The sequence below is a fragment of the Orycteropus afer genome, unplaced genomic scaffold (assembly GCF_000298275.1).
Source record: "Orycteropus afer afer isolate SDZICR_OR568_19922 unplaced genomic scaffold, OryAfe1.0 scaffold00035, whole genome shotgun sequence".
Classification (NCBI taxonomy): Eukaryota; Metazoa; Chordata; class Mammalia; order Tubulidentata; family Orycteropodidae; genus Orycteropus; species Orycteropus afer.
Window position 1 is genome coordinate 12,358,001 of NW_006921622.1, and position 27,278 is coordinate 12,385,278.

The following is a 27,278-nucleotide window of genomic DNA, read 5'->3' on the forward strand; positions in this document are numbered from 1 at the left end:
TTTCCCTTCAAGGCTCAGGGGTCCAAGATTATCTTCTGTGTCTGTGTTAATTGGTTTCCCTTTTCTTTGTTGAAGAGGGTCTGTGCAGTCCTTCTGCCTAGTCCGCCATCTTGCTGGAACCCCTCTATTAGATTCTTGTCAGATTTCTTTCAAAAACAATGCAGGGAGATATTCTACTTATCAACTTTAAAGTTATTTATGTGATTTGATGATCAGAATAAACTAGAGCTTTCACGTTGTTTCCTCAATTTGCTTATTTCAGGTTTTTTCCCCCCCCAAATTATATCTTTTATTACTTCGAAATTTTCAAATTGTTTCTCCAAATTCTGTTTTCCAACTCTAATTCAGGGCTGAATCCCAGGTGATTCCCCAGGGGATCTTGTTAAAATGTAGATTCTGATTCAGTATATCTGGGTAGAAATGAAAACTCACAGCAGGAAATCAAACCAGAATGAACCAGTTCAAAGCCCTAATCTAATTTCAGATACTTGGTGTCACAGTATTTTTATACCACTAGAGGGGGCAGTTGTATAAGATGAACTTTCCAATCAAAAGAGGCTAGCTACAAGGTCTAGAACTTAAGTGGTATGGAGTTTTAGGAAAACTTATTCTTAGAGGATTAAAATAAGTCTTTTCTATAGGTTTATTTTATATAAATCATGATCTGGTTCTGTGACGTTCATGTCTGTGCTCTTGAAACGTACATGAGTACTGCTCTCTGCCTTGCCTTCAAACAAGACAAAAGACCAAGGCTATATATACACTGTATTGGGGTCCCTAGGAACTGAGAGAAACCTATTCACCTAATCAATAAAAAGTGCCTCACCTTACTCACATCTTAGGACCTTTTTAGAAATTCCAATGCAGTCTCCTGGGGGACAAGTTATAGTGAAATAACTTGGGTATTCCACTATAACTTGAACTAGAGAATACCTGCTCACACAAGAAGAGAGGGAGCCTCCCACTGTCTCTCAAAGACCTGACCATTCTCATTTTCCTCCTATAACATCCAGGTAACAGATTTAGGAGAAGACACAGAGTGTTAAGAGTTCAAGAAATTTCTCTTTTTTTGGTGTAAGGAACTCAATTACTGAATCAGGATGCTTTCAACAGTCCAGAGGTCTGTGTTCACACATAGAGACTCCACAGCTCATCCATGTTGGATAAGAGAGAAAAATGAAAAGTCTATGCAAAATGACACTTTCATTTGAAATTAAAATATCTGCATATTATAATACACACCCACACATACTTTTTAAATTTTATTATTGTTAGTTTTTTTTTTTTTTTGCCTCCCTCTTCACCCAAATGCATGTACATTTTTATAGAAGATAAACCAGATGATCATAAGGACTTGTGCATGTCTTCATAATGACAACTAGGATTTCTATACTAATTTTTCCTTAAAGAATGCAAAATAATTGCCATTCAGTATAGCAGGTATCCTTATTCCTCTACCTCAGTTAGTCAGGTATCACTTTTGATTTCACATGCAAAATAAACCAATTCAAATTGCCTTGTTTCATCTATGCAGAAGATTTTTGGCCAAGGCAGGATTAAAAGCAAAAGTATTGTAGTTTTTGTTTTTCCATTAAGTTATTTTCTTCAACAAACAAGAGTAGTTGTAGATGCAGAAAAAGGTTAGAGAAAAGGAAATGCAAAAATTGGATGCGCCTCCAACTCTAAAGCAATCAGAACACATGAATTTCTATTCAATCTTTCAGATCTGTTTATGATACTTAATACTGCATTGCTTGGAAAGTGCTCAGGTTATTTTTAGAACATAAAAAAATTGAATATATCAACAAAGCAAACATTCCTTTACAAACTTGTGAAGTAGGTCCTTTAGAATGGTGCTTGATCAATTCTTCCTCTCTTATAAACTTGGGGTTTTAAATAAGAATATTAGTTTGGTATTTAGAAGAACAATAGCTTACAATTAAAGGGAACAGCAACACATAAGTATTTCTTAATAGTGTTGATATTTTTATGTATAACTCCCCAGACCTTTTCTGTGGACACATATGCACATGCCAGTATTTATATATATTTACATACACACATGAATTAATATGTAACACAAAATGGTAATATAATTGATCCTACACACACACATTAATTACAACCTTTAATGCTTATGCTACAGCATAAAGTTCCACCTCCTTATGTAGGATTTGGAGTCAGACAAACCTGGGTTCACATCCCATCTTTGCCATTTACCAGCTGTGTACCTGGGAGAAGCGACTTAACCACACTGTCTCTGCTTTTTCATCTGTAAACTGGGCCTTGAGAATGAGATGAGAGACCATCGGTGAAGCACCTGGCATCTGCTAGTTGATATTCAGTAGATTTTTTATTCCTCCTGGGTCCTGGCATTTCCAGTAGCCTCTCCTAATTAAGCAAGCAGCTTCTTGTTTTTAGAACCTAATAATAAAAAACACTCTCTGGCTTTGGCCTGTAATTGGGCCTGAGGCAGCATGGTGGCTCAGAGCTCACATTTGAGTGAAAATGAACCCACCTTTAGGAGCCACACTTTATAGAGCCCTTAAAATTTTCCTGCTTGACAGGAGCTTAGGCTCTCCTTTTTGCTTTCTCTCTCCTTTTTTTTCTCCCCTTCCCCTCCCCCATCTCAAAAAATCATTTGTCTAAGCAGTAAAACAGCTCCTGGATCCCACTACACAGGTAGAACTGGAGCAAAAGCCCTCTGAGAGTTTTCCTTCTTGCCATTTCTACTTGAAGGTCATTTTGTTCCAGGTAAGCTTCTCGAAAGCCTCTGACACGCGGAAATTAGCTTTAAGTTTTTCAAACTATACTCACTGCAAAAAATGGTGGGAGATGTCTGTATTAAAACAAACTATTTACCTGCTAAGGAGCCCTGGTGGCAGTGGTTAAACCCTTGGCTGCTAACTGAAAGGTTCAGTGGTTCAACCCCCTACCAGATGCGCCACAGGAAAAAGATGTGGCAGTCTGCTTCTATAAAGGTTATGGCATTGGAAACCCTATGGGGTGGTTCTACTCTGTCCACAGGATCGTTGTGAGTCAGAATTGACTCAACAGCAATGATTTTTTTTTTCAATGGGTTATTTACATACTCTTCTTGAATAGGAAAATTTTTTCAGTGAAAGATACGTTATTTACTTCCATTATAAACTAAATATTGAAAACAATTAAATTGCTTAACTTTGTAACTATTGTGGGTTTTTTAGAATGTGCCATTGAGCAGAAAAGAATTGGACTGGCTTTTGTGGTAAAGATTAGATATGCTGAAGGTGCGTTCATTGAATTACTTTTTTCTTTACTCAAGCTTCTAGATAGTTAAAAATTCCTTCACATGTTAACATTAATTACTTTTTTACCTTGAAACTTATAAGTCCTGGAAAATTACTTTCTTCATACTGTTCTAATTCCTCTGTTAACTCCTTAATAATTTTTTCTTTCTCCTTTAGTTTTTTTAACAAGACATTGATTTTGACAGTAGTTGAGTCTTGCGTAGACACGTTCTCTTCTTCCACCTCAAAAAATTGCTGGGAAGAAAAAGCATTGAAAGTCAGCTACTGTGCGAGCACCACCAGAAACCATTTAATGTTTTACCTAAGTTGTTGTTTTCCAAAGTTATTTTTGTAAAATGCACATAATTTTAAAAACTACAGGATATTGAAAGAAATGCTAAATCATCATAAAATTTAGCAGAGCACTATATCCCATAAAACATAAAGCATGATATATTTATATCCTTTAACTATATCAGCTATGCAAATAATGATAATAGTACATCCTAATAGTAAATTTACATCATGAATTATGAATCATGGACATTAATGAGTCATTTATGAATATCCTATTTCAGTCTCCCTCAAAAAGGGAAGAGACTGAACTTTTTGAATGTGTAAGAAAGATACAGTAAAAATGGAAGTAAACATCTACAGTACAACTAATTCCCTCAGTGTTTTAGGGTGGGAATGAGGGAAGCAAGTAGGGCCTGTTTTAAGTAGTTAAGTGCTTCCCTATTTGCAACCATTATTCTAAAGAACTGTACCCCCAAACCAAAACAATTAAGAAATGCTTTATAAACAGATGCCGTTACTTACTTCCAGCACATAAAAATCTCATATTCAACATGCAAAACTGTATTATCCATTTTAGACTCTTTTAGAAACTACAGGAAGATCATTTAAGTTTTGTATTATTATCTGGGCACACACACATACAGGAAACACTAAAGCCTAATGATATCTGTAATAAACTAAATGTATTTCGAAGAGTTAGATTTACAAATTAAAATTGTTCTAATATTATATGATGAATATCAGTAAACTGAGAAGAATATTATGAGCGCTGGTGGCATAGTGCCTAAGGCATTTGACTGCTAACCAGAAAAAGCTGGCAGTTCAAACCCACCAGCCATGCCTCGGAAGGAAGATTGGGCAATCTACTTCCATAGTGATACCGTCTCAGAAATCCAAGGAGGGGTTGCTATGAGTCGGAATTGACTCCACGGCAGTGAGGTTTTTTTTTTTTGTAGAGAAGAATATAATTATGTTAAGGTAGAATAGAGTTAGGCATAGTAACACAACACTGACATATCTACACCACACTAAAGAAACTAATCAGTATTAGTATGTAAGTATGTAATAGAATTAAGAAGTGTGAAAATTTATGTGATAATATCAGCTATTTAAATTGAATGATTTTAAAGAATAGTGTTGATTATATACATTAAAAAAAAACAAAACAAAACAAAAAAAAAACTCCATGGAGTCAGATGCAACTCATAAAGACCCCTCCTTGGGTTTCCAAGGTGGTATCACTACAGAAGTAGATTGCCCAACTTTGGACTGCCAGCCTTCTGGTTAGCAGTCAAATGGCTTAGGCACTATGCCACCAGAGCTCCTATTATATACATTATATCACGTCTATTCTTATTATGTTTAGAGCTCAAACTCTCTACTGAACTCAAGATCCATTTATTCTGCTAGTGTCCCGGATGTTACCTAAACATCTCAATTCCAACAGGTCCAAACAGAGCCTGGCATCTTCCTGGTCACCCTTTCTGCCTCCCCTGATTAATAGCAGCACAAGTCAGAAACCAGTAGTCATCTTAAGCCCCTTTCTCTTCCTCATTAACTCCCCAAATCTGTTCAACCTATTTCTAAATTTCTTCCAAACCCATCATCTCTACCCCTATTCTACCTCCATCTTTGTCCTTGCCTTGTTCATCTGAACTATTGAAATAGCCTCTTAAATAGCCTTCCTGCCTTTCACTTTTTCCCCTCCATGTAGTCTCCACACTGTTGCCAAAATAATCTAAGATACAACTCTCCCCATCATCCGACCCCTGTAAAAGGTCCTTCATGATCTGGTACCACCTGCCTGGCTAGCAACTCCTGCCAGTCTTCTCTCTCTTTACCCCACCCAAACTGGGCATTACATTTCCCAGAAACACCATGTGGCCACAGATCTTTGCTCTTCAAGTCTCTAACCCACCTAACAAGTTCTTATTTGTCAACCTAGCAGAGTGGCATTAGAGCAGGATTGCCTAAGTCTGCAGACCAGCTCTGTCACTTGGTAGCTTTGTGCTTCAAACCAGTTTCTCAAATACCTGTACCTCAGTTTTATCATCTGTAAAATGAGACTAATAAGAAAAGTACTTGAACTGCTGTGGGAGTTAAATGAGATAATGCATATAAACAACTTAGAATCATGTTTACAACATAGTCAGCTCCCATAAGTATTATATGTTAGCATTTATTATTATTGTAACTATTTGTCACTCAACCCAGATGCCATCTGTTCTGAGAAGCCTTACAACCCCTCCATCCCTCATCCTCCTCCTTTTTGTTCTTTCTGAGTCACTTTGTTTATTTATGTACTTACTCGCTTGCAGACTAATTTTTATGTTCTGAATATTATGGATTTATTTTATTCCTGGGGGGGGTGGTCAACAAAAGAAAGATTTCACGATAGCACAGAGATCAATGTCCTGAAATGTAATGAGAAAGTAGTGTTGGCCATTGAAGTTGTGATGCTTTTGACAAGCGGACCAAGACATTCCCTTTGCAACATGGCAAGAAACCACCTCTGGGAAACCAATTTTAAATCCCACCCAGGCCTTGTAGAGAAACACTGCACAAACATGGCGGACCTCAGGCCAGCCTTCCTCAAGGGTGGGCTCAGCATCTCTGGACTTCGGTGTAGGAAGGAGTGATCCTTTAAAAGAACCAACAGTTTCATTTTTGGCATTTCATAATTTTAAGCCCCAAACATAATGGATTAATTTCTTCACCATCTTCAAATTTGCTCTCTGGTATTGTGTTTCTCACCTCATAGAAGTAATCTTAGGAAAGTGTCATGGTTTTTGTTGTTATTTTTAACTCTCAGATAACAACAACAACAAAATAAAATAAAAAGAAGTAAGTGAAAGTCAAAATCATCATCATCATCATCATCATCATCATTCCAGTCCAGAAAACTCTTGACCATTAAATTTCTGTCCTCCTCAGCTGTGGTCTCCTTCAGGCTTAGTAGCCTGCAGTGGAGGAGAGAGGTTGTGGCTGACTTCTTTTTCTCTCTAGTTTGAGTTGCTCCTGTGGTCAGGTGCAGAGGACAAAGAAAAATTAAGGAGACAGAAATGAGTCTCAGTTGACAGAGCAGGGACCTGGTGCCTTTGGTTCCAGGGAGAGCCCCTCTTGGCTCCTCTGACTGCAGACCCCTCGGTAGAAGTGATACCTCCCCCTGATTCCTGGCCTAGAGTCCTCCCTTCTGTTGGAGTTGAGTCACCTCTCCAGGTGGTCCTCATCAGCTGGCTTCTTTTGATGATGTCCACATCTGTTCCTTTAGAAACACAAACCTTTGCCTATTGATGGAAGGATGATGACAGTGTAGTTTGTTTCTATGGAAGGCCCCACCCCTATGCTTGGTCAGCTCTCACATCTTTACATTTTTGCCCAGCAAGTCCCACACCAATTCTCATGTCCCTCAAACTCAAGACAATCATGCCAGGCTCTCCCAGTGGTTCTCTCTAAGACTTCTCTGTCACTTGGCGTGAGGGGGAAATACTCCTTTTCTCTCACATTTTTAACAACACAGCATACAGACTATTCTCCGAGAAGCAGCCAACCTGACCAGCTTCTTCTGTTCTCAAATGTAAGATTTTTCTTATATAACCTGAAGATGGGTGACAGGTTAATGCTGGTCCATTAGCTAGTTTCACAAAGTCATAGCATGTTATGCTTAGATGGTCTAGCACTTAGAATATGATGATATTGTCACCTACTAAGGCGGCACAGGGGGTAAGGGATTTTGGCTGTTAACCAGTAGGTCAGTGGTTCAAACCCACCAGCTGCTCCATGGGAGGAAGATGAGGCAATCTACTACCATAAAGATTTATAGCCTTGGAAACCCTATGAGTCAGAATTGGCTCGATGGCAGTGGGGTTTTGTCACCTAGTATTTTGTTCTCCCCCTTTGGAGCTTCAGATGAAACCAAGACATCAAGAATCACATTTTAATACCATTAGATGATGGTTTACTAAACAAACAAACAAAAGCTTATTAAATTTCTAGTTCAAATCCTATCCTAATCATACCTCTTCTCCTTCATTAAAGTTCTTCCTATCAATTAGAGATGAGAGGCGCAATTGGCATCCAGGTCTTAGGAACTGAGTAAACCAAAAAAAAAACCGGACTCACTGCCACTGAGTCGGATCCGACTCTTAGTGACCACTCCTTGGGTTTCCGAGGCGTTATCACTACGGAAATAGATTGCCCAACTGAGGAGTAGTTGGTGGGTTTGAACCGCCAGCCTTCTGGTTAGCAGTCAAGTGCCTTAGGCACTACACCACCAGAGCTCCTAGGAACTGAGTAAAATCAAGTTTAGCCAGTCTGGCACAATTCACTCTGTCAGATACGAAAGTTCTAGGATCCAGCTTGAGTTTAGAAGCAGTGTCAAAACAGTGTTGTTAGTGCCTGCTGTTCAAGGGAGATTGTTTTCAAATTTCAGTGGTCTCATCAACCTTTTAAAATAAAGTTTCCACATTTAATGTTATCATTTCCATTAAAGTCTAACTGGCAGTATGCAACTTTCAATCCAAGGAAAAAAATATTCTATGATAGATTTGGCTGTGACAAAACTCATCAAATGAGAAGTAAGTCAAGTTGCATACTTCAAAGGCTAGGGATGAAGGTTAGCTCTGCCACTTAATTGCTATGTTACCTTGTATAAGCTATTTAACCTCTCCCTGCTTCAGTTTCTTTTCTATCAAATGAGAATATCAACAATATGAGGACTAAATGAGTCCCCATATTTAATATTTGCAAAGTGCTTAGTATAGTGTCCAGGCCATTATTGTATTAGTATTTGCAAAGTGAATAAAATGCTGACATAGAAAATTTCTGTCAATATTCCGCCAAAAAGCTATTCTGTATTTTTCTCAGTGCACCAGATCAGGTACTTGGATGATGATTTGTTCCATTATTGGAAGTGTTAACTTTTATCATTTGGTTAAGATGCTGTAGGTACCAGATCCCTCCACTGTAAAGTTAATTAACAAGTCTGTATGAATTAATGTTAACTTTAATTACATTTTGATAAATTAATTTTAAGTTTCTTAATAAATAACTATTAAGTATTTATATACATTAATGAACAAGTATTAATACTCATTTCAAGGGGAGTTATTTTGATACATCTTCTGTAAGACACAGTTTCTATCCTTCTTACATTTTTTTGTTCATTTATATATTATATCAGTATGGACTACGGATTCCTATTTCACTCAAATGTTTACAATTCATAATTATCATTGTTTACTTTGATGTTCCAATTATCCCAGATTTGGCCAATGGAAGCCCCTATAAGCTGACTCCTGTGTCATGTGGCCATGTCCCCATCATTCTTTGAGGACATTTCAGGTTCTTGTATTTTCCTTGCCACAGCCCTGGAGTTGACCATTTCTCCCAAAAGGCTCTCATTTCTTTTAGAGAAGAATAGCATTTAAAAGCTGAGGTGTGGATGGCTAGGTATGCTCATTGCTACAGGACTGTCATTGTGTCTAGGCTGTCTCCAAGGATAGAATAAGGAAATATATAAATGTATATACACATGCACACAAATATATACACACAAATCTATCTACATATCTATGTATCTGTACTGATAGCCATAGCTATGTAAGACCACAAAATCACACCAATATCTCTTAATTCCAATTCAACCTCCGTGTTTATTATGTCCTGCCTCCTTTTCATATTATAACCCCTACTTCAGCAGTGAGAAGTATGACACCCATTATCCTCAATGAATTTACTCATTCTTCTCCTTTTGGAACTAGTCTTCTGATCATACTGCACCAGTGAAAACTTGGCTCTGATGAAGATGAGATGACAGAGGAAAGAGGTAAACTATATGTTTGGTCTTTTAATTCACAATGGCAAGATAGTTTTAGTTTGGACTTTAGTTTTATTTTTCCCTGGGGAATCTGGAAGTAGCAAAGGGTATATTTTCAAATTTGGGACACAACCCTTTTGTTGGCTTTTTATTTTGAGGGTAATGTTATGATAGAATTTTATTCCATTTGCAAAACCCTTGATAGACAGTATTAGACAACATAGTTGATTATAATTAGGGATGAGAAATAGACTAAAAAAAACAAAACAAAACTCACTGTCATTGAATCCATTCTGATTTATAGCAACCCCATTGGTTTCCAAGGCTGTAAAACTTTATGGAAGCAAATTGCTTCATCTTTCTTCCACAGAGTGGCTGGTGGGTTCAATCTGTTGACCTTGTGGTTAGCAGCCAAATGCCTTAACCATTATACCACCAGAACTCTTTTATTAGGAAGTAAAATATCAGTATTAGATACAAAGTGGCCTTGAGGATAAATGTCATCAATGTACTCTTCTAATCCAATTCAAAGTTTTTTTTGGGCAAAATGTACACTGTGTATCAGTGGTATCAGCATTCCAAGAGAAGTAGTGGTTGGTATGTGGGAAATAGCATCATGAAGGTATTAGCAGGGCTTTTCTGAAGATAGTTGATCTTCATCTCCTCTCCCCAGAGGGTCAGATACACCCCCTGTGGATCACAATCTAAATGGTTAAGTTTATTGTGTTAAGAGAAGAAAAAAAAATCTGAGGGAGATTTTTCCTTCCATATAATGTTGACGTTTGTAGTATACTGCTCTTGATTCTTTTCTTCTCAGTGACCTGATTTATGACCTTTGATGAAGAAACTGGGCATATACTGGTCATCTTTTTCCTTTTCCTTTTCTCTCTGGGGCAAGTGCTTCAATAGCACAGACGCCATGTTCCTCCTTCAGAGGCAAGCTCTGCCCTGGCAAGAAGGGACGTGGCCCAGGTCATTGCTGCCAAATCCACATTCTCCAGAATGAACTTTATCAGTGAAACAGGTTATCTCCATCTGCTGTCTTCTTGACTCATTGTTCACTTGAACTAGTGGGGATCTAGAGGGAGATTGCTCATCAAGACTCATAAACCCAAACCAAACCTGTTGCCATGGGTTCCATTCCAACTCATGGTGACCCCATATGTTCAGAGTAGAACTGCTCGATGGGATTTTTTTTTGGTTGTCATCTTTATGGAAGCAGATCACCAGGCCTTTATTCTGCATTTTTACTAGGTGGGTTTGAACCGATAACTTTAGGTTACTAGTCAAGCGCAAACTATTTGCACCACCCAGGGACCTTAAGGACTATCATAAACACTCTAATAATAGGAATCTTTTGATCTTTCAAAGCTGTAAATCTAACTATGTCACAAAACTACTTAGAATTCTCTGATGTCTTTGAGATAAAATATAAATTCCTTAGTTTAACCTTCTTTTATCACTTCCCACCACTTCCTCCAGACCTCCTATCTTCCAGCCATATCAAACTGCTTATACTTCCCTGACTGTGCCATGCATCTTTTTTTTTTTTTTTAATATTTTATTGTATTTTTGGTACATGTATACACAGCAAAACAGGTTCCCACTCAACAATTACTACACATTTTGTTCAGTGACACTGGTTACATTCTTTACATTGTGGAAACATTCTCATTATTTCCATTCTTGTTGTTGTTGTTGTTGTTATATGCCGTCAAGTCAGCCCCGACTCATAGTGACCCCTCCTTGGGTTTCTGAGGCAGTATCACTACGGAAGTAGGATTGCCCAACCTTCCTTCCGATGAGTGGCTGGTGGGTTTGCACCGCCAGCCTTCTGGTGAGCAGTCAAGTGCCTTAGGCACTATGCTACCAGAGCTCTAGTGGTTCCTTTTCCATTAACTTCATCCCATAGCACCCCCAACCTTCTGATTCAAGGTTTAGAGTAACTGTATGAGACCATTTAGTCTCATACAATTAATTTTTAAAAAAGAGTGCAGCAATCAAGGGTGACTTTTTTACTTTTTGAGTTAATTTGCTATTTAGTTAAAAAATGACTTCAGAGGATGGTTTCAGTTCAATGTTTAAAGAGTGATTCAGGACAATAATCTCAGGGATTTCTTCAGTCTCATAGGGCCCAGTAAGTCTGGATTCTTTGAGAACTCCAAGTTCTGTTCCACATTTTCCTCCCTTTCTTTCAGGATCCATCTGCTGTGACCCGATCAGGATGCTTAATACTGGTAGCCAGGCATCATCTAGTTCTGTGTACTATACATCTTCATGCTAAATATGCACTATACTTCAAGACTCAGCTCAGGAAGCACCTCCTCTTGAATGTTGTAAGGTACATCCATCAGGTGCCAATCTCTGTTATGGACTAGACCTGCGTAGGTTCTCATCTCTCTTGACCATTAGATAATGAGGAACTTGAGTGCATGGACTGCTGCTGCCTCTGCTGCACATTCAGATGGATGGATGGATAAATCAACGACTGAGTGAAAGAATAGTTAAAGCCCTCAACATCATACACAGCCTGTATTCTAGGAAATTTCCACTAGGAAATCATGGTCTATTTCCAGTTCCATGGTGTAGGTTCAGTTCTCTTGGTGTCTTCCTTAGTAATATTTAGCCCTTCATTAACAAACATTTATAAATTCTTTTTATGTCCCAGGCACTCTGCTCAGAGCAAACTAGAAAAATCAATAAAGATTCAATCCCTCAAAGAACAAAAAGTGGGAAAAATCAATACATAAATAGTAAATTGTGACACAATACTGTGTGTGTCAATTATCAAGGAGAGAAAGAATATTCCCAGAAGAAGGCACATTATGTGAAAATACCAGTGAGGTGACTTATAGCTTGATGAGTATAAGTTAGCTCACTATTGCCAGAGTAGGAGGGATGAAAGGACTTTTTGTTCCAGGTAAAGGACTTGTTGTTGTTGTTATGTGCCATCGAGTCAGTTCGACTCATAGTGACCCCTCCTTGGGTTTCCGAGGTAGTATCACTACGGAAGTAGATTTCCCAACCTTCCTTCTGAGGAGTGGCTGGTGGGTTTGAACTGCCAGTCTTCTGGTTAGCAGTCAAGTGCCTTAGACACTAAGCTACCAGAGGAAAAGGACCTAGCCATCATCATATAGGTATGGGGGAGGCGCTGAAGGGTTTTAAACAAGGGGCATGATTGAATTTGTGTTTTGAAAGACCTCTGAGATAGTGGGGAAGAGGACAGACTTGTTGTGGCTAAGTGCTGTCGAGTTGGCTCTGACTCATAGTGACCCTATATACAAGAGAACAAAACACTGCTCGGTTGTGTGCCAGCCTCACAATCCTTGCTATACTTGAGCCCATTGTTCCAGCGACTGTGTCAATCCATCTCATCAAGGGTCTTCCCCTTTTTTGCTGACCTTCCACTTTACTAAGCACAATATTCTTCTCCAGTGAATGGTCCTTTCTGACAACATGACCAAAGTAGGTGAGACAAAGTCTCACCAGTCTCACTTCCAAGGAACATTCTGGCTGCACTTCTTCCAGGATAGATTTTTTCATTCTTCTGGCAGTTCATGGTACTTTCATGAGAACCAAATAGGATAAGAAGGCAATAGCCGCCACCCAGCAAGAGATGCTGACTGCCTGAACTAGTTCAGTGGCAATATAAAGAGAGAAGAAACTAAGAAACCCGCAGGAATATGATGGAGTGTGTTCTGGTTACTTAGTGCCGCTTTGACGGGAATATATACCACAAATGGGATGGCTTTAACAAATAGGAGTTTATTCTTATAATTTGGAGGCTTTAAGTCTGAGCTCAAAGTGCCAGGCTCTAGGGGCTGGGTGATAAACCCTTCAATCTTGGGCTTCAGCTCTGCCTCCTGCTCCCAGCCCACTGAAGCTAGAGGTTTTTCTTCACTCAGGCAGCTGCTGGCTGCTGAGGCTGACAAGCCCAAGTTTGACAAGTAAAAAGGCATAGTTCCAATGTTACCAGACCACATGGCAGGCCATAAATTCAAGTCCACTGAAAGTCCCAAGGTTGGCAGAACATGACAGACTGCTGAAAAATGAAATGGCTACACACAGGGTTTCAATCATGCCATAAGCTAGAGACAATTCCCAAAGCTGCTTCTTATATACAGGAAGCAGACCACATACCCAAAGCAGCTACTCAGCTGCTTGTGGTAGATCCCACCATGGAGTTGATTGCCAGTCTCATCATGGGGAATAGCTACCACCAGCTGCCCAGCCACCAACCAAGTTGACATACAACTTTACCACAGAGTGTAATAGTTAACAATTGCTACATAACAATGTTTGTTGTCATTATGTGCCCCTGAGTTGGACCTGACTCATAGTGACTCCTTGGGTTTCCGAGGCGGTATCACTACGGAAGTAGATTGCCCAACCTTCCTTCTGAGGAGTGGCTGGTGGGTTTGAACCGCCAGCCTTCTGGTTAGCAGTCAAGTGCCTTAGGCACTATGCTATCAGAGCTCCTTCACATATTACTACAAATTTAGTGGTTTAAAACAACATATATTGATTATCTCAGTTTTTGTGAGTCAGGAATCTGAGCACATCCTAACTAGGTCCTCTGCTTAGGGTCCCACAAGGCTGCAATCAGTGTCAATCAAGGCTGCAGTCTCATTTGCAGACTCAAATGGAAAGGATCTGCAGCTTTAGGATTGAGGGTTTCTTATTGACAGGTAGCCAGAGGTTTCCCTCAGCTCTTAGAGGGCACCTACAATTCTTCACCACGTGGGGTTCCCCAACATAGCCGCTCACTCACTTTCTCCAAACCAATAAACTCTAGCAAGATGGGTGGTCCGCTCTTCATAACTTAGCACATAATCATGTCCATCCCATGAGCTCTGCTGTATTCACTTGGTCAGAAACAACTCACAGGTCCTGCCTAAAATCAAGGAGACAAAAAGAGGGGACCACAAAAGGGTGCAAACACCAGGAGGCAGGATTCAAGGTACCTCCTTGAAAGTCTGTCCAGCACAAGGAATGACCCCTAGGTTTCCAGCTGGCTGACTGCATGGACTGTGATGCCATCAGCTGAGACTAGGAGAAAGGTCAGATTTAAGGGTGATTACAGTTTGAGTCATGGTGAATTCAGGGTGATTTATACTGCACCTGTTTTCCTTCACAGACTTTGAGTTTTTGCAGTCTCATCAAGGAGAATTTCTTTCTCACTCTCTTTTCAACATAAAGCCCCCTTTAGACCATTAACACTGCCCCTGGAAATAGAGCACCTCCCAATCCAAGGAGATGTACCCGCTCATGGGCAGAAGTCAGTCTTGGTTTCTTAAGTCAGAGTGCAGAAAACTAAATCCCGTCCAAATACAAAAATGTTGGATTTTTTCATTGCATAATAGTGTTGTTTATAATTTTTTAAAAAAATCTGAAATACAAGTTATTTAATTAACACTCAGATATTACTTGCAATAAAATTTTGAATGGAACACTAGTGCTCTCGTAGAGCACAAATTACCTCTGCAATTCTCAAATGGAGGAAGAAAACATCATTGGAGAATAACTATTTTCATATGGAAGGAAATTTTCATACGGAAGAGGAAACATTGTTAAAAAAAAAAAAGGAATAACTATTTTCCAATTCAAAGACTTTTTAAACAAATGCACGGTGAACATGACAGCCTTGAAACCGAGTCAGGTAATTCTGCATTAAGTCTTCATCTACATTTGAAGGAAGTAAAGAAAAATAGAAACCAGAAATACTTTCCTAGAAACAAACACTGACTGGCTATCAATAAAAAGTTGTCAGTCCCTGCAAAGGAGTCCCTGAGTGGAGTACACAGTTAAGCCCTGGACTACTCGCTGCAAGGCTGGAGGTTCCAAACCATCCAGAGGTTTCGGAAACATGTGGCAGGGTAGTGGTGGGGTAGCTTCTGAAAGATCACAGCCTTCCAAATGCTTTAGTGCACAGGGCATCACCATGAGTTGAAACCAACTCCACAGCAACTAACAGTAATAGTCCCTGCAAACAGAACAAAAGCTTGTTCAAAAAGAACATGAAGTTATCAAAGAAGAAATACTACATGTGATTAAATCAATTGGCCTTAAATAACACAGATTACCCTCCATAATATGGGCGGGCTTCATTCAATCAGTTGACAACTTTAAGGGGAATTTTTCTAGGGTACATTTGCCTCCAGAATATAAATACGTATCTTGCCAGAACCCTTCACTTGTCCTGTCACCTGACTTAAGGCTTTTGGGATACAAGCCTGTTGGAGTCTACAGCCTGTCCAAGCAACCTACAGATTTTGGACTCCCCAGCCCCCCACAATTGTGTGAGCCAATTTCTTAAAATAAATCTCTCTGTGTATGTATGTTTATCTCACTGGTTCTGTTTCTCTACAGAACTCTGACTATGACAGTTATGCATTTATCCTACATGTTACGAGGCTACTGACAAACTAGAGCATATTTTCAGAAGTTGAGCAGGATATAGAGGGGTCTAGAATCCTCTTCACATGAGAAACAAACAGTTAAGGAGTTGGTGGCAGGTGCTTAGCAGAAGGAGACCAAAACCAAACTAAACTCACTGCCTTCAACTCGGATCCGACTCATAGCGACCCCTCCTTGGGTTTCTGAGGTGGTATTACTACAGAAGTAGATTGCCCAACCTTCATCCTGAGGTATGGCTGATGGGTTTGAACTGCCAGCCTTCTGGTTAGCAGTCAAGTGCCTTAGGCACTACTCCACCAGAGCAGAAGGAGAGAATACATGTATAAGTTTTCTTCAAGTTTCTGAGTGACAATATATAGAAGAGAGGTTAGTTTCATTCACTTTTCATTCTGAATGCCACTTATACTCACACCAAAAGGTAAGGCTTTGAGATAAAAATTTAGGTAAAAATTTGCATTTTTCTGCAATCCATCTGAATAAAATGCTAGTCTGTCTTTGTGTTTCTATGGAAATACAATAAATATGATGATGTGTGTGAAGCACTTTGCACAGTACCTGGGCCATAGTATATACTCAATATGTGATAACTGCTAGCATTATCATTAATTATCTGTCAAAAGAACAGGAGGAAGGTTACCCAAGCATTGCTACTCATGTGTCTATAATAAATGCTCTGTCATTAATTAACAAAATTGTATTCCTTAATCACGCCACTAAGATAAAATAAAGGAACCCTGGTAGCACAGCAGTTAAGCCCTGACTGCTAACTGAAATGTCCGCAGATCAAACTCATCAACCATTCTGTGGGAAAAAGATGAGGCAGTCTGCTTCTATTAAGATTGTCAACTTTGGAAACTCTATGAGGCAGTTCTACTCTGTCCTGCAGGGTCACTATGAGTCCAAATCCACTTGATGCCAATGAGTTTTTGAAAATATGGTAAAAGAATGACTGGAAGTGCAAGTTGTATTAGGTTCAAACAGCTCAGGTCTATGTAAAAATGTGAAGACAAAGCTTATTTAAGGCTCTGTCCACACCTTCTCTGTACCCTTTCCCAATTGAAACATTCTCCATTCCCCTCTTTTGTCTATTCCAGATTTTCCTCACAGAGAAAAAGAATCAAATAAAAATACTCATTAAGGAGTTAATGATTTCACCATGAGCCCTCCAAAGAGAATTTGCATTGGCAAAGCAGAGGTAGTGCTTTGATGTAAGTCAATGAAATTCTGATGGCTCTAATTCAAGAACTCTGAGGGTACGGATGCATTTTATACTTTTGAATAGTGGACATATTACTCACCCAAAGATATCTCTTCTACCCTAAGAGCCAGTATTCATTCTGTAAACATCCACAGGACTTACTATGCACAGTACTAGGCTAGGCACAGAGTATAGGAATCAAATAGAATGACGTTTAAGAAATCCTCAACATCTAGTTAAGACAGAGAATAAAATAGAGCTCTACACTCTATACAATTCTCTTCAAAAGACCCATCATCTACAAAAGCATACAAGGAAATTCAGTAAGGCACAAACCAAAACCAAAATAACCCACTGCCGTTGAGTCGATTCTGACTCATAGCAATCCTATGGGACAGAGTAGAATTGCCCCACAAGGTTTCCAAGGCAGTAATCTTTAAGGAAGCATACTGCCACACCTTTCATCTGCAGAGTGGTTGGTGGACTCAAACCATCAACTTTTTGGTTAGCAGTTGAGCACTTTAACCACCAGGGCTCCTCAGTAAGGCACAAGAAGTGTGCATATTCCAAACTCTAAAGAAAAATTCAATTACCCTCTATGTCAAAGGATCTGGACTGAGAATCACATTCACCAACTGTCAGCCCACACCTGAACTTTACCTTGATGCTTCTCTGAAAAAAGGCATCTTTTAGGCTGGTTCAACCTCTTTCATTTTACAAAACCACAGGACACTCTTCTTTTGCTCCCCTTTTGCTAGGAGCTGCATTTATCACAGGAAAGTGAGTCAGGTTATTGGCTTACATGATATATTAATACCAGAAGAACTGGCAAGCAAAGATTGAGTCTTTACCACAATTCTGCTCCCTTCTCAGGATTATGCATTAGACTCTTTCATTTGAGGAAACATCCAGATCCTCCCCTCTCAGGGGTGAGAGCAGGATTTATTCTGCTTGGGCCTACTTAAAGGGACCTGGATTAATATAAGCAAAGCAGTTGTGGCAGCAAATAAGAATCCAACCTTGGAGATACCTCCAAACTCTGAAAGTTGTCTAGATTACCTGTGTTCATCCATTCTAGCCTGCCATTTCTCAGTCATCTTCTCTGGTTCTCTGATCTCCATTTAGTTGTATGCTTCTAACATTGTACTCAAACCTCTCTTGCCTTGATAATCTTTTTTTTGACATACTCTTCTGATGCAATTTTGGTCTTCTCCCACAGACATATATTCTGTATTTGTTTTGGTGCCCTATGCACTAAGACCATAAATTAATTACATTCCCATTCACTAGTCCTTCTTGAAGAACTAACTAGTCTGATACTTCTCCCATCCAGCTGCTCCAACAAAGGACGAATTCAATAAACGATATCAAACAAAAATCCATTATCCTTAATGATGAATTACTGGTAATATGCACATCAAATCCAGTAATAATAAAAGAATAATCACCATCTGTATTATTATTTAATATTTTGCAACTTCAGTCCCGTGTAAAAAAGATACACATTTGTGAATAATGGCATGAAAATGATCTTTTTTCATGAGAATATATAGATATAACTAGAAAATACAAATGAATCAACTAAGATCTATTAAAATTAGAACTACTAATTCCACATTTGGAAATCTATCCACAAAGTGGTCAGATACAATATTTATAAAAATCAGTGGTTCCAAATCAAAACATCATGCTAGTAAAATAAGTCAGTCACAAAAGACCACATGTGATCCCATTTATACAAAATGGCCAGAATAGGCAAATCTGGAGATAGAAAACAGATCGATGATTGCCAGGAGCTTGCAATGGGGGTGCAGAAGGGAGAAGGGGGAACTAGAGAGTGACTGCTAATGGGTATGTTCCTTTTTGCGATGATGAAAATGTCTAAAATTAGGTGATGCTGATGGCTGTACAATCTATAAATATACTATAAACCACTGAATTGTACACTTTAAATGGGATAAAAATAGACTTAAAATGCAACGAGACCTCATTTTGTAAAGAAATAATATTTGGGTATAACTTGGTTGTATCAATCAAAAAGGTTGATCATAAATGAGTCAAGAGACAGATATTATATCCTTGCATAGTAAGATTGAACATTATAAAAGATATCATTTCTTCTAAAATTCATGAATAATTTCTACATACAATTTCAATAAAAATTTCAAGGGAGACTTTTTTGGGAAGAACTGAACAAAATTATTTTAAAGTTTGTCTGCAACAATAAAACAGCAAAGAAAATGTTCAGAAAGAGAACAAATAATAATAATAATAAAGAGCTAAACCTACTAGATATTAAAACACATTGTAATGCTAAAAACATCTAATAAAAAAGTGACAAATACAAAAAAGAACCACAGCATAGCACAGACAATCTTCACAGAAAGCTGCAAAATAGCATAGAAAGCTCTGAAATAAACCTTACTGTTGAAATAAGATGACGGAACCATTATAAATCAGTGGAAAAGGAAAATAATATTCAATGGATGATGTTGAAACAATTGGTTAGCAATTTGAAAGCTAGCGAAGGTCTCCCTGGCTTTCACTCCTGCAGCCTAAGGGTTTTATATAAGTGCTGGAATCTCTATATTAAATCCCACCTGTTTGATATAATTAGTTTCTCTTCTCTTCTCTGAATCCCAACAGATACATTTCCTACTTCCTAAATAGCTAAATCAAATGTAATGAAAATAATTTCTTTTATCTGCAAATAAGGTACTATAATATGACAAATGACATTATTTTAAGTTAAGAATTTCTTTTATCTGCAAATAAGGTACTATAATATCACAAATGAAATTATTTTAAGTTAAATAGATTTGGAAACTTGCTCCATAGCCTGGGGAAAAAAATGAACCTGTATCCTTAATTGATCTCCAGAGGGCAGCAAAGAGTCATTTACATATGCTCTTAAAAGTGTATACCTCTATTGTTATTTTCAACACTCTTCTGTTCTTCCTTATGACTAAGTTTTGACTAGGATTAGGACATCTATGTAAGGTTATAGGCGCTCTGGAGGCATAGTGCCTTAGGCACTTGACTGCTAACCAGAAGGCTGGCAGTTCAAACCCACCAGCCACTCCTTGGAAGGAAGGTAGGGCAATCTACTTCCAAGTGATACCACCTCAGAAACCCAAGGAGGGGTGACTATGAGTCGGGGCTGACTCGGCAGCACATAACAACAACATGTAAGGTTATGGATCAAAGTGATGCCAAGAAGCCAAAGTGAAGATTCAAATAATCGCTTTTGTATCATGAAAACAACTCCTTAATCAGATAAGCCAACTAACCACAATAAATACTGTTGGTAAAGCATCTTTAAGCATCACATGTTCATGAAAGCTGATCTTTTCAGGGATTCATTTCTACTCTTAGAATGATAAAAAAATATATAAAGCATGATATTCATTTAATGAACCATATTTTTAGAGTATTTGATATATACTAGAAGTACATAAAGGAGACCGGCGACACAATGCTTAAGTGCTCAGTCGCTAACCAAAAGGTTGGCAGTTTGAACCCACCCAGCAATTCTGTGGGAGAAACATCTGGTGATCTGTCTGCTTCTGTAAAGACTATACCCTAGAAAAACCTTTGGGGGGCAGTTCTACTCTGTCACATGAGGTCGGTATGAGTTGGAATTGACACCAGCAATAGAAGTACATCTCAACTCACTGCCACAGTGAGACTCATAGTAACCCCTCCTTGGGTTTCCGAGGCAACTGCCCAATCTTCCTTCCAAGGGTGGCTAGTAGGTTTGAACCACAAGCCTTCTGGTTAGCAGTCAAATGCCTTAAGCACAATGCCACCAGAGCTCCCAGAAGTACATCACTATCCAGTAAATTGTTAAAGACAAAAGACTATAAAAGACTTAAAAAATCATAGAATTCTGACTTACCCACTCACTGTAAACAAGAAAAATTCTGAATAAGATAGATTAAATTCATCTATAAATTGACAAGAAAATAAGGAACACTTAGGACAAAAATTAAAAAGAGTGTAGAAACCTGAGAAGTAAACAGAACACTGGTGCTGGCCTTCACTTTGACAGCATTACTGAACCAATGAGCTTTACAAAAGCTCATTACAAAACCAAAATGAGCTTCAGTTTGTACCGCTTTACAGGGCACAGAGAAGAGAATGCCCAGGTCTTCCTCAAAATGGTGATTTTAAAAAATAGGAGATCAGCCCATTACAACTGGGACACCAAAGGGCCACACCTTGGTATAAGAATGAACTAGAAATAGCCACTTTAACTTCTACACTCACTCCTAACCCACTCCAAGTGGAATTGCCTCCTGTATGGAAATTGCGTTCTAAGTACAGAGAAGGGGAGAAAATCTTTTCTAAGAATTTATCACCACAAGATGGTCCACACAAGAGTTTTGTGGCCCACATTCATATAGGTGGGTGGTCTACAATACCTCAAGCTGGGAGAATTAGGTTAATGTGGTCATAAACCCAGGAATCTGACAAAAGCAAACACAGTTTCTCTCTGAAGAAACCCACTACTATTCCAGGACTCAAGAATTTCTACAGATAAAGTTCAAAGAAACATATTCACAGTAAAAAATCATGAACACCAAAAGTAAATGACATATTGTGAGAGCCAGCACTTATTAGACCCATGAAGATGGAAGATATGGAAATTACAAGAAAACTGAATACAAATCAAGTGTATCTACATATGTTTATAAAAAATACCCCCAAGACATCAAACTCAATTGGCATAAAGAACAAAAACATTGTTCTATACCCTACTTTGGTGAGTAGAGAGTGGTATCTTAAAAGCTTGCAAGTGGCCATCTAGATGCAACAAAGGGTTTCCCCTCATCCAGAGAAAATAAAAATGAAGAAAACCAAAGACATATGGAAACAATTAGTCCAAGGGACTAGTGGACCATGTGATTCTTAGCCAATATAACTATGTGACCAGAAGAACTAGATTGTGTCTGGCTACCACTGTCAACTGCTTGGAAAGAGATCAGTACAGGAGATTCTGGATAGAGTGGAAAAACAATGTGGAACAAAACTCAAAATCGTAAAAAAAAAGACCAAGTTTACTGGTCTGAGAGAGCTTGGTGAAACCCCTGAGACTATGGCCTCTAGTTACCTTTCAGGTCTGGAAATGAATTCACTCCTGTGGCTTCCAGGCAAACAACAGACAGGCATATAGGGTGAACACTACATCAGGTAGATACACTCCTTAGAGTGATCAATTATGGGAGAACAGAAGAGGAGTGTTTGCACACAGAGATAGCTGGGGGTGGGGGCAGGCAGGAATGCATAGTAAAGAAGGACACAGGGAAGAGGTAACTACAGGAAGGAAGTGGGAAGAGAGCTGTTACACTGTGGGGAATTGCAGTCAATGTCATGAAACAAATTGTGTATGAACTGCTGTATGGAAAATGAATTTGCTCTGTAAACTTTCACCCAAATCACAATAAAAAATTTTGAAAAATACCCCTAAAACCCAACTCATAGTGATGCTACAGACAGAGAGGAATTGTTCCATAGAGTTTCCAAGGCTGTAAATCTTTGCAGAAGCAGACTGCCTCATCTCTCTCTCACAGAACAGCTGGCAGGTTCAAACTGCCAACCTTGTGATTTAACAGCCAACTGCTTTAACTGCTGAGCCACCAGAGGTCCTTCCTATAAAAATAATAGGTCTGAATTATAAGCACATAGCAAAAGCTATAAAAAAGTAACCAGAAAAAGAGTGTCAAATAGAACTCCTAGACTTAAAAAATATAATAAGGTATATTTAAAAACTCAATGAAAATGATTAAAGCAGTAATAAAAATGTGTTGTAGGGTTAAAATAAAATATTAAGACTTTATTCCAAGAAAAAATAATTAAGTAAGTAAATAAATCATATAATGATTGAAAATGAAGTAGTAAAAATGTTAATTATTCAAAACTGACATATGGTTTACATAGAAAACTGAAAAAAGTTGAGTAAGAACACCCTAAATTAACTTAGGACTCCCAACATGAGATGGTGGCTATGCTAAGGTTTGAGGCTAAAACTCCATTTTGAATCAAAAGTAACCTCTGCATCAGGAATACAGTCTATCATTTCTATAACTTTCCACTGAACCCTGAGAAAATTATTTTGTAAACAATTTCAGAAAACAATGTGATTTTGTTTGCTTACAGGTTTTGTTTGCTGCCTATGAAGCCAAGTCCAAAAGAATTCTCAGAACCAATGCTTACTCAAAACAAATGAGAATTGCACATGTTCTCCAACTAGGCATACAAGGAGGGTGTCATGATTGTTTTGAGGCCAGATGTAACCAATTTAATCATCCCTCTGTAACTTTAAAAAACAACTTTAGAGGACTTCCAGTAAGATGGCGGAATAGACAGACAAGCTTCACAGACCCTCTTCAACAGAGAAAAGAGAAACCAATTGACAGAGATACAGAAGATAATCCTGGAGCCCTGAACCTTGAAAGGAAGTATACAGAAGTAGATTAGGCACCAACTAGTGGAAAAACCTGAATGAAAACAGTGAGTACAGAGACAGACAGAGCTGTGGACTGTCAGCTACTCTGACAGCACCAACAGCCTTAATATTTTCAAGTGGTGTTGGGGCGTGAGAATTGACCTAAAGATCATTCCTGATTGCCGAGGGCAACAGGGACAATTGCACTGGTGGCCTATGACTAGGAAGGGGAATAGCAGGGAGGGAGACAACCTGAGCTGTGGACTTTCAGCTGCCTGGAGGGCCCAGTCATTTTGATTGTTTACAAGTGGTGGCTGTTTTGGATATTCAAAGTGGCTGAGGGCGCAGCCATTTTGAATGTTTACAAGCGGCAGTCTTTTTGGATATTTAAAGTGACAGTATTCTCATTTGCCAAGGACTGCAGGGACATATGGGAGGCTGACAATGGGAACAGAGACCAGTGGTGAGTGAATAAGTGCTGCCAACTAGTGAATAGAGGAGCATAGTACCCTGCTTATGTAAATAATATCCAAAGAATAAAAAAATCAGGGGCAAGTAACTCCAACATACAATCACCAATTAAATATAAACACAAAAATGTCACAATGTCTCAGAGACAATAGACCATCACAGGCCACACAAAGAGCAGGATAAAGCAAGAGAAACAAGGGACCAGGATACAGACCCAGAACACATCCCTGAGGAAGATGCAGGATTGGAATACTCTGATAAAGAATTTAAAAGAATTATATTTTGGTACCTTCAATGGATTGAGAGACAGATCAAGGGCAACACTGACAAAATTGGGCAAAACACAGAGAAAACTCTAGAACAATTTCAAAAGACAATACAAGAATAAAATGACAAAATAAATGAAAAATTAGAAATGATACAAAATCTACAGACAGAAATCTAGAAGATTAATACTAAATTTTTAGAAATAGATAACACATTGAATGGGCAAAGGAGTAGAATCGAATCAACGGAAGACAGAATTAGTGAGATTGAAGACAAATACCTCAGTACTTCTTTGGAAAGAGATCAATCAAAAAGAGATCGAAACAAAATGAAGAAAGCCTAAGGATCATGTGGAATACCATTAAAAGGAATAATCGATGTGTCATTAGAATTCCAGAACAGGAAGAGACAAATAAAACCACAGAAAAAATTGTTGAAGACTTATTGGAAGAAAATTTCCCTGGTATGATGAAAGATGAGAATATATCTATTCAAGAAGTTCAACAAACTCTAAACAGGATAGACCCCAAAAGAAAATCACCAAGACTTATTGTCATCAAACTCACCAAAACCAAAGACAACAAAAGAATCCTGAAAGCAGCATATGATAAACAAAAAGTTACTTACAAGGGGCAACCATTAAGACTAAGCTCAGGTTTCTTAGCAGAATCCATGTGAGTGAGAAGACAATGGGATGGTATATATAAAATCCTGAAAGAAAAAAATTTCCAACCAAAAATTATATATCCAGCAAAATTGTCCCTCAGATATAATGGTGAAATTAGGACATTTCCAGATAAGCAGAAATTATAAAACCAGACCAACCTTACAAGACATGCTAAATGGAGTCCTTTGGACTGAGAACCACCAACAGCAAACAACAACCGACCATTAAAACACATGATGAAACCAACTGAGTTAAGGTAGTATCCAAAGTAAATAAGCCTACAAGATTGTAAACAGGGAACCAGAGACATCAATTGACAAATGAGGACAACTACAAACCATGAAAAGGGAAAAAAATGTGTAGTTACAGAACTTCTAAATGGTAGGGAAGTCAAGACAACTGCAAGATAGAATGGACTATTCTACACCTGGAAAGAATATTATAAATCATAGGGTAACCTCAAAGAAAAATTATAAACCTTTACATCAAAATAAAAAAGAGGACCAGCACAAATATTTAGCAAATACTTAAACAATAGCAAAGAAGGAAGTGATAATAACCAAACCAAACTCAGATCTGACTCATAGCGACCCCTCCTTGGGTTTCTGAGGTGGTATCAGTAGATTGCCCAATCTTCTTTCTGAGGAGTGGCTGGTGGGTTTGAACTGCCACTCTTCTGGTTAGCAGTCAAATGCCTTATACAATTCATAAACAAAAAGAGCTCAGCACAGAAAATTATATGGAACAAAGAAATCAGCAATACCACGAAAAAGCACATAATAAACTGACAACAACAAATTCGTACTTGTTGATAATTACACTGCCAAAAAAGTAAAAAGAGAACCTACAGGACCTCTGGTAGCATAATGCCTCAGGCACTTGACTGCTAACAAGAAGCCTGGAGGTTCAAACCCACCAGCCACTCCTCAGAAGGAAGGTTGGGCAATCTACTTCTGTAGTGATACTGTCACGGAAACCCAAGGAGGGGTCACTATGAGTCAGGTACGACTTGACGGCACATAACAACAACAACACAGATTGGGAAACAATATCCAGCAACTACATATCTGACAAGGAACTTGTCTCTCAAATTTATAGACAACTCCAACACCTCAACAACAAAAAGATTAACAATCCAATTAAAAAATGGACAGAAGACATGAATAGACACCTCACCAAAGAGGATATTCAGGCGGCCAGCAAATACTTGAAGAAATGTTCATGATCATTAGCCATCAGAGAGATGCAAATCAAAACAACAATGAGATTAGCATTAGCACTCCAGCACTAATGGCAAAGTTCAACAAGACAGAAAATAACAAATGCTGGTGAAGATGTAGAGAGATTGGGACTCTCCTACACTGCTACCGGGACTGTCAAATGATATAACCACTGTGGAAAACAGTATGGCAATTCCTTAAAAAGCTGGAATTAGAAATACCATTTGATCCAGCAATCCCATTACTAGGTATATATCCTAAAGAAGTGAGAGCCAGGACAAGACCGATATATGCACACCCCTGTTCATCGCAGCACTATTTACAATAGCAAAAAGATGGAAACAACCTACGTGCCCATCAACAGAAGAATGGATAACCAAACTGTGGTATAAACACACAGTGGAATACTATGCAACACTAAAGAATAATATGAATCTGCAAAACATCACGTAACATGGATCAACTTGGAGGACATTATGCTGAGTGAAATAAGTCAATTACAGAAAGATAAATATAGTATTAGTCTATTATTGTAAAAAGTCAAGGAAAGGTTTACATATGGAAGGAAACTTTCTTTGTTAGTTACCAGGGGTGGGAGGGGAAGGGAAGGAACACGGCAAAAAAAAAAAAAAAAAAGTGTTGACCCATATCATTTTAGTTTTGTGTATTTCTTCTACACAAATTATATTTCAATAAAATATATTTTTAAAAAACAACAACTTTAGAAATGCAGGTAATCTACCAATCAGATATACTATCACCTAATTTTGCAACCATTACCTAAGTGTCAACCTATCACTCAATTTTTACTGAATTTCTTTGTATTTTTTAATATAAATTCTCTGAAGTGCCTCATCCTTGGATCACTTAGTTGAGAATCCTCTGGACTTTGTAATTCCCAATTTGCAAACTGCCTTGCCTCTCAATGAAAGCTCTTTACTTTTAATTTCAACCAGACTCTGACATTATTCTCTCTAACAATCTATAGATAAATGATGAAAATAAAAACAAGAATTTAGCAAGTTTGTTGATAACAAAATCAATGTATACTAACCAAGTACATTTTCATATACCACTAATAATCCAAAACGGTATTTTTTTTTTTTTTTTGTGGCATTCTTTTTTTTTTAAATTAGGATTTGGGTGAAGATTTACAGAGTAAATTCACTTTTCATACAGCAGTTCACATATACTTTGTCTCATGTC

General features: G+C 38.3%; 1 protein-coding gene across 1 annotated transcript in view; it reads right to left on the reverse strand.

The window, feature by feature from the left end:
• CUNH10orf67 (chromosome unknown C10orf67 homolog) overlaps window positions 1-27,278 on the reverse strand; it is a 232,764-nt gene that overhangs the window by 149,093 nt on the left and 56,393 nt on the right. The window contains exon 6 of the mRNA XM_042780342.1: window positions 3,357-3,524. Within this exon, the coding sequence (XP_042636276.1) occupies window positions 3,357-3,524 (168 nt within the window). The remainder of the gene's footprint in view (window positions 1-3,356; window positions 3,525-27,278) is intronic.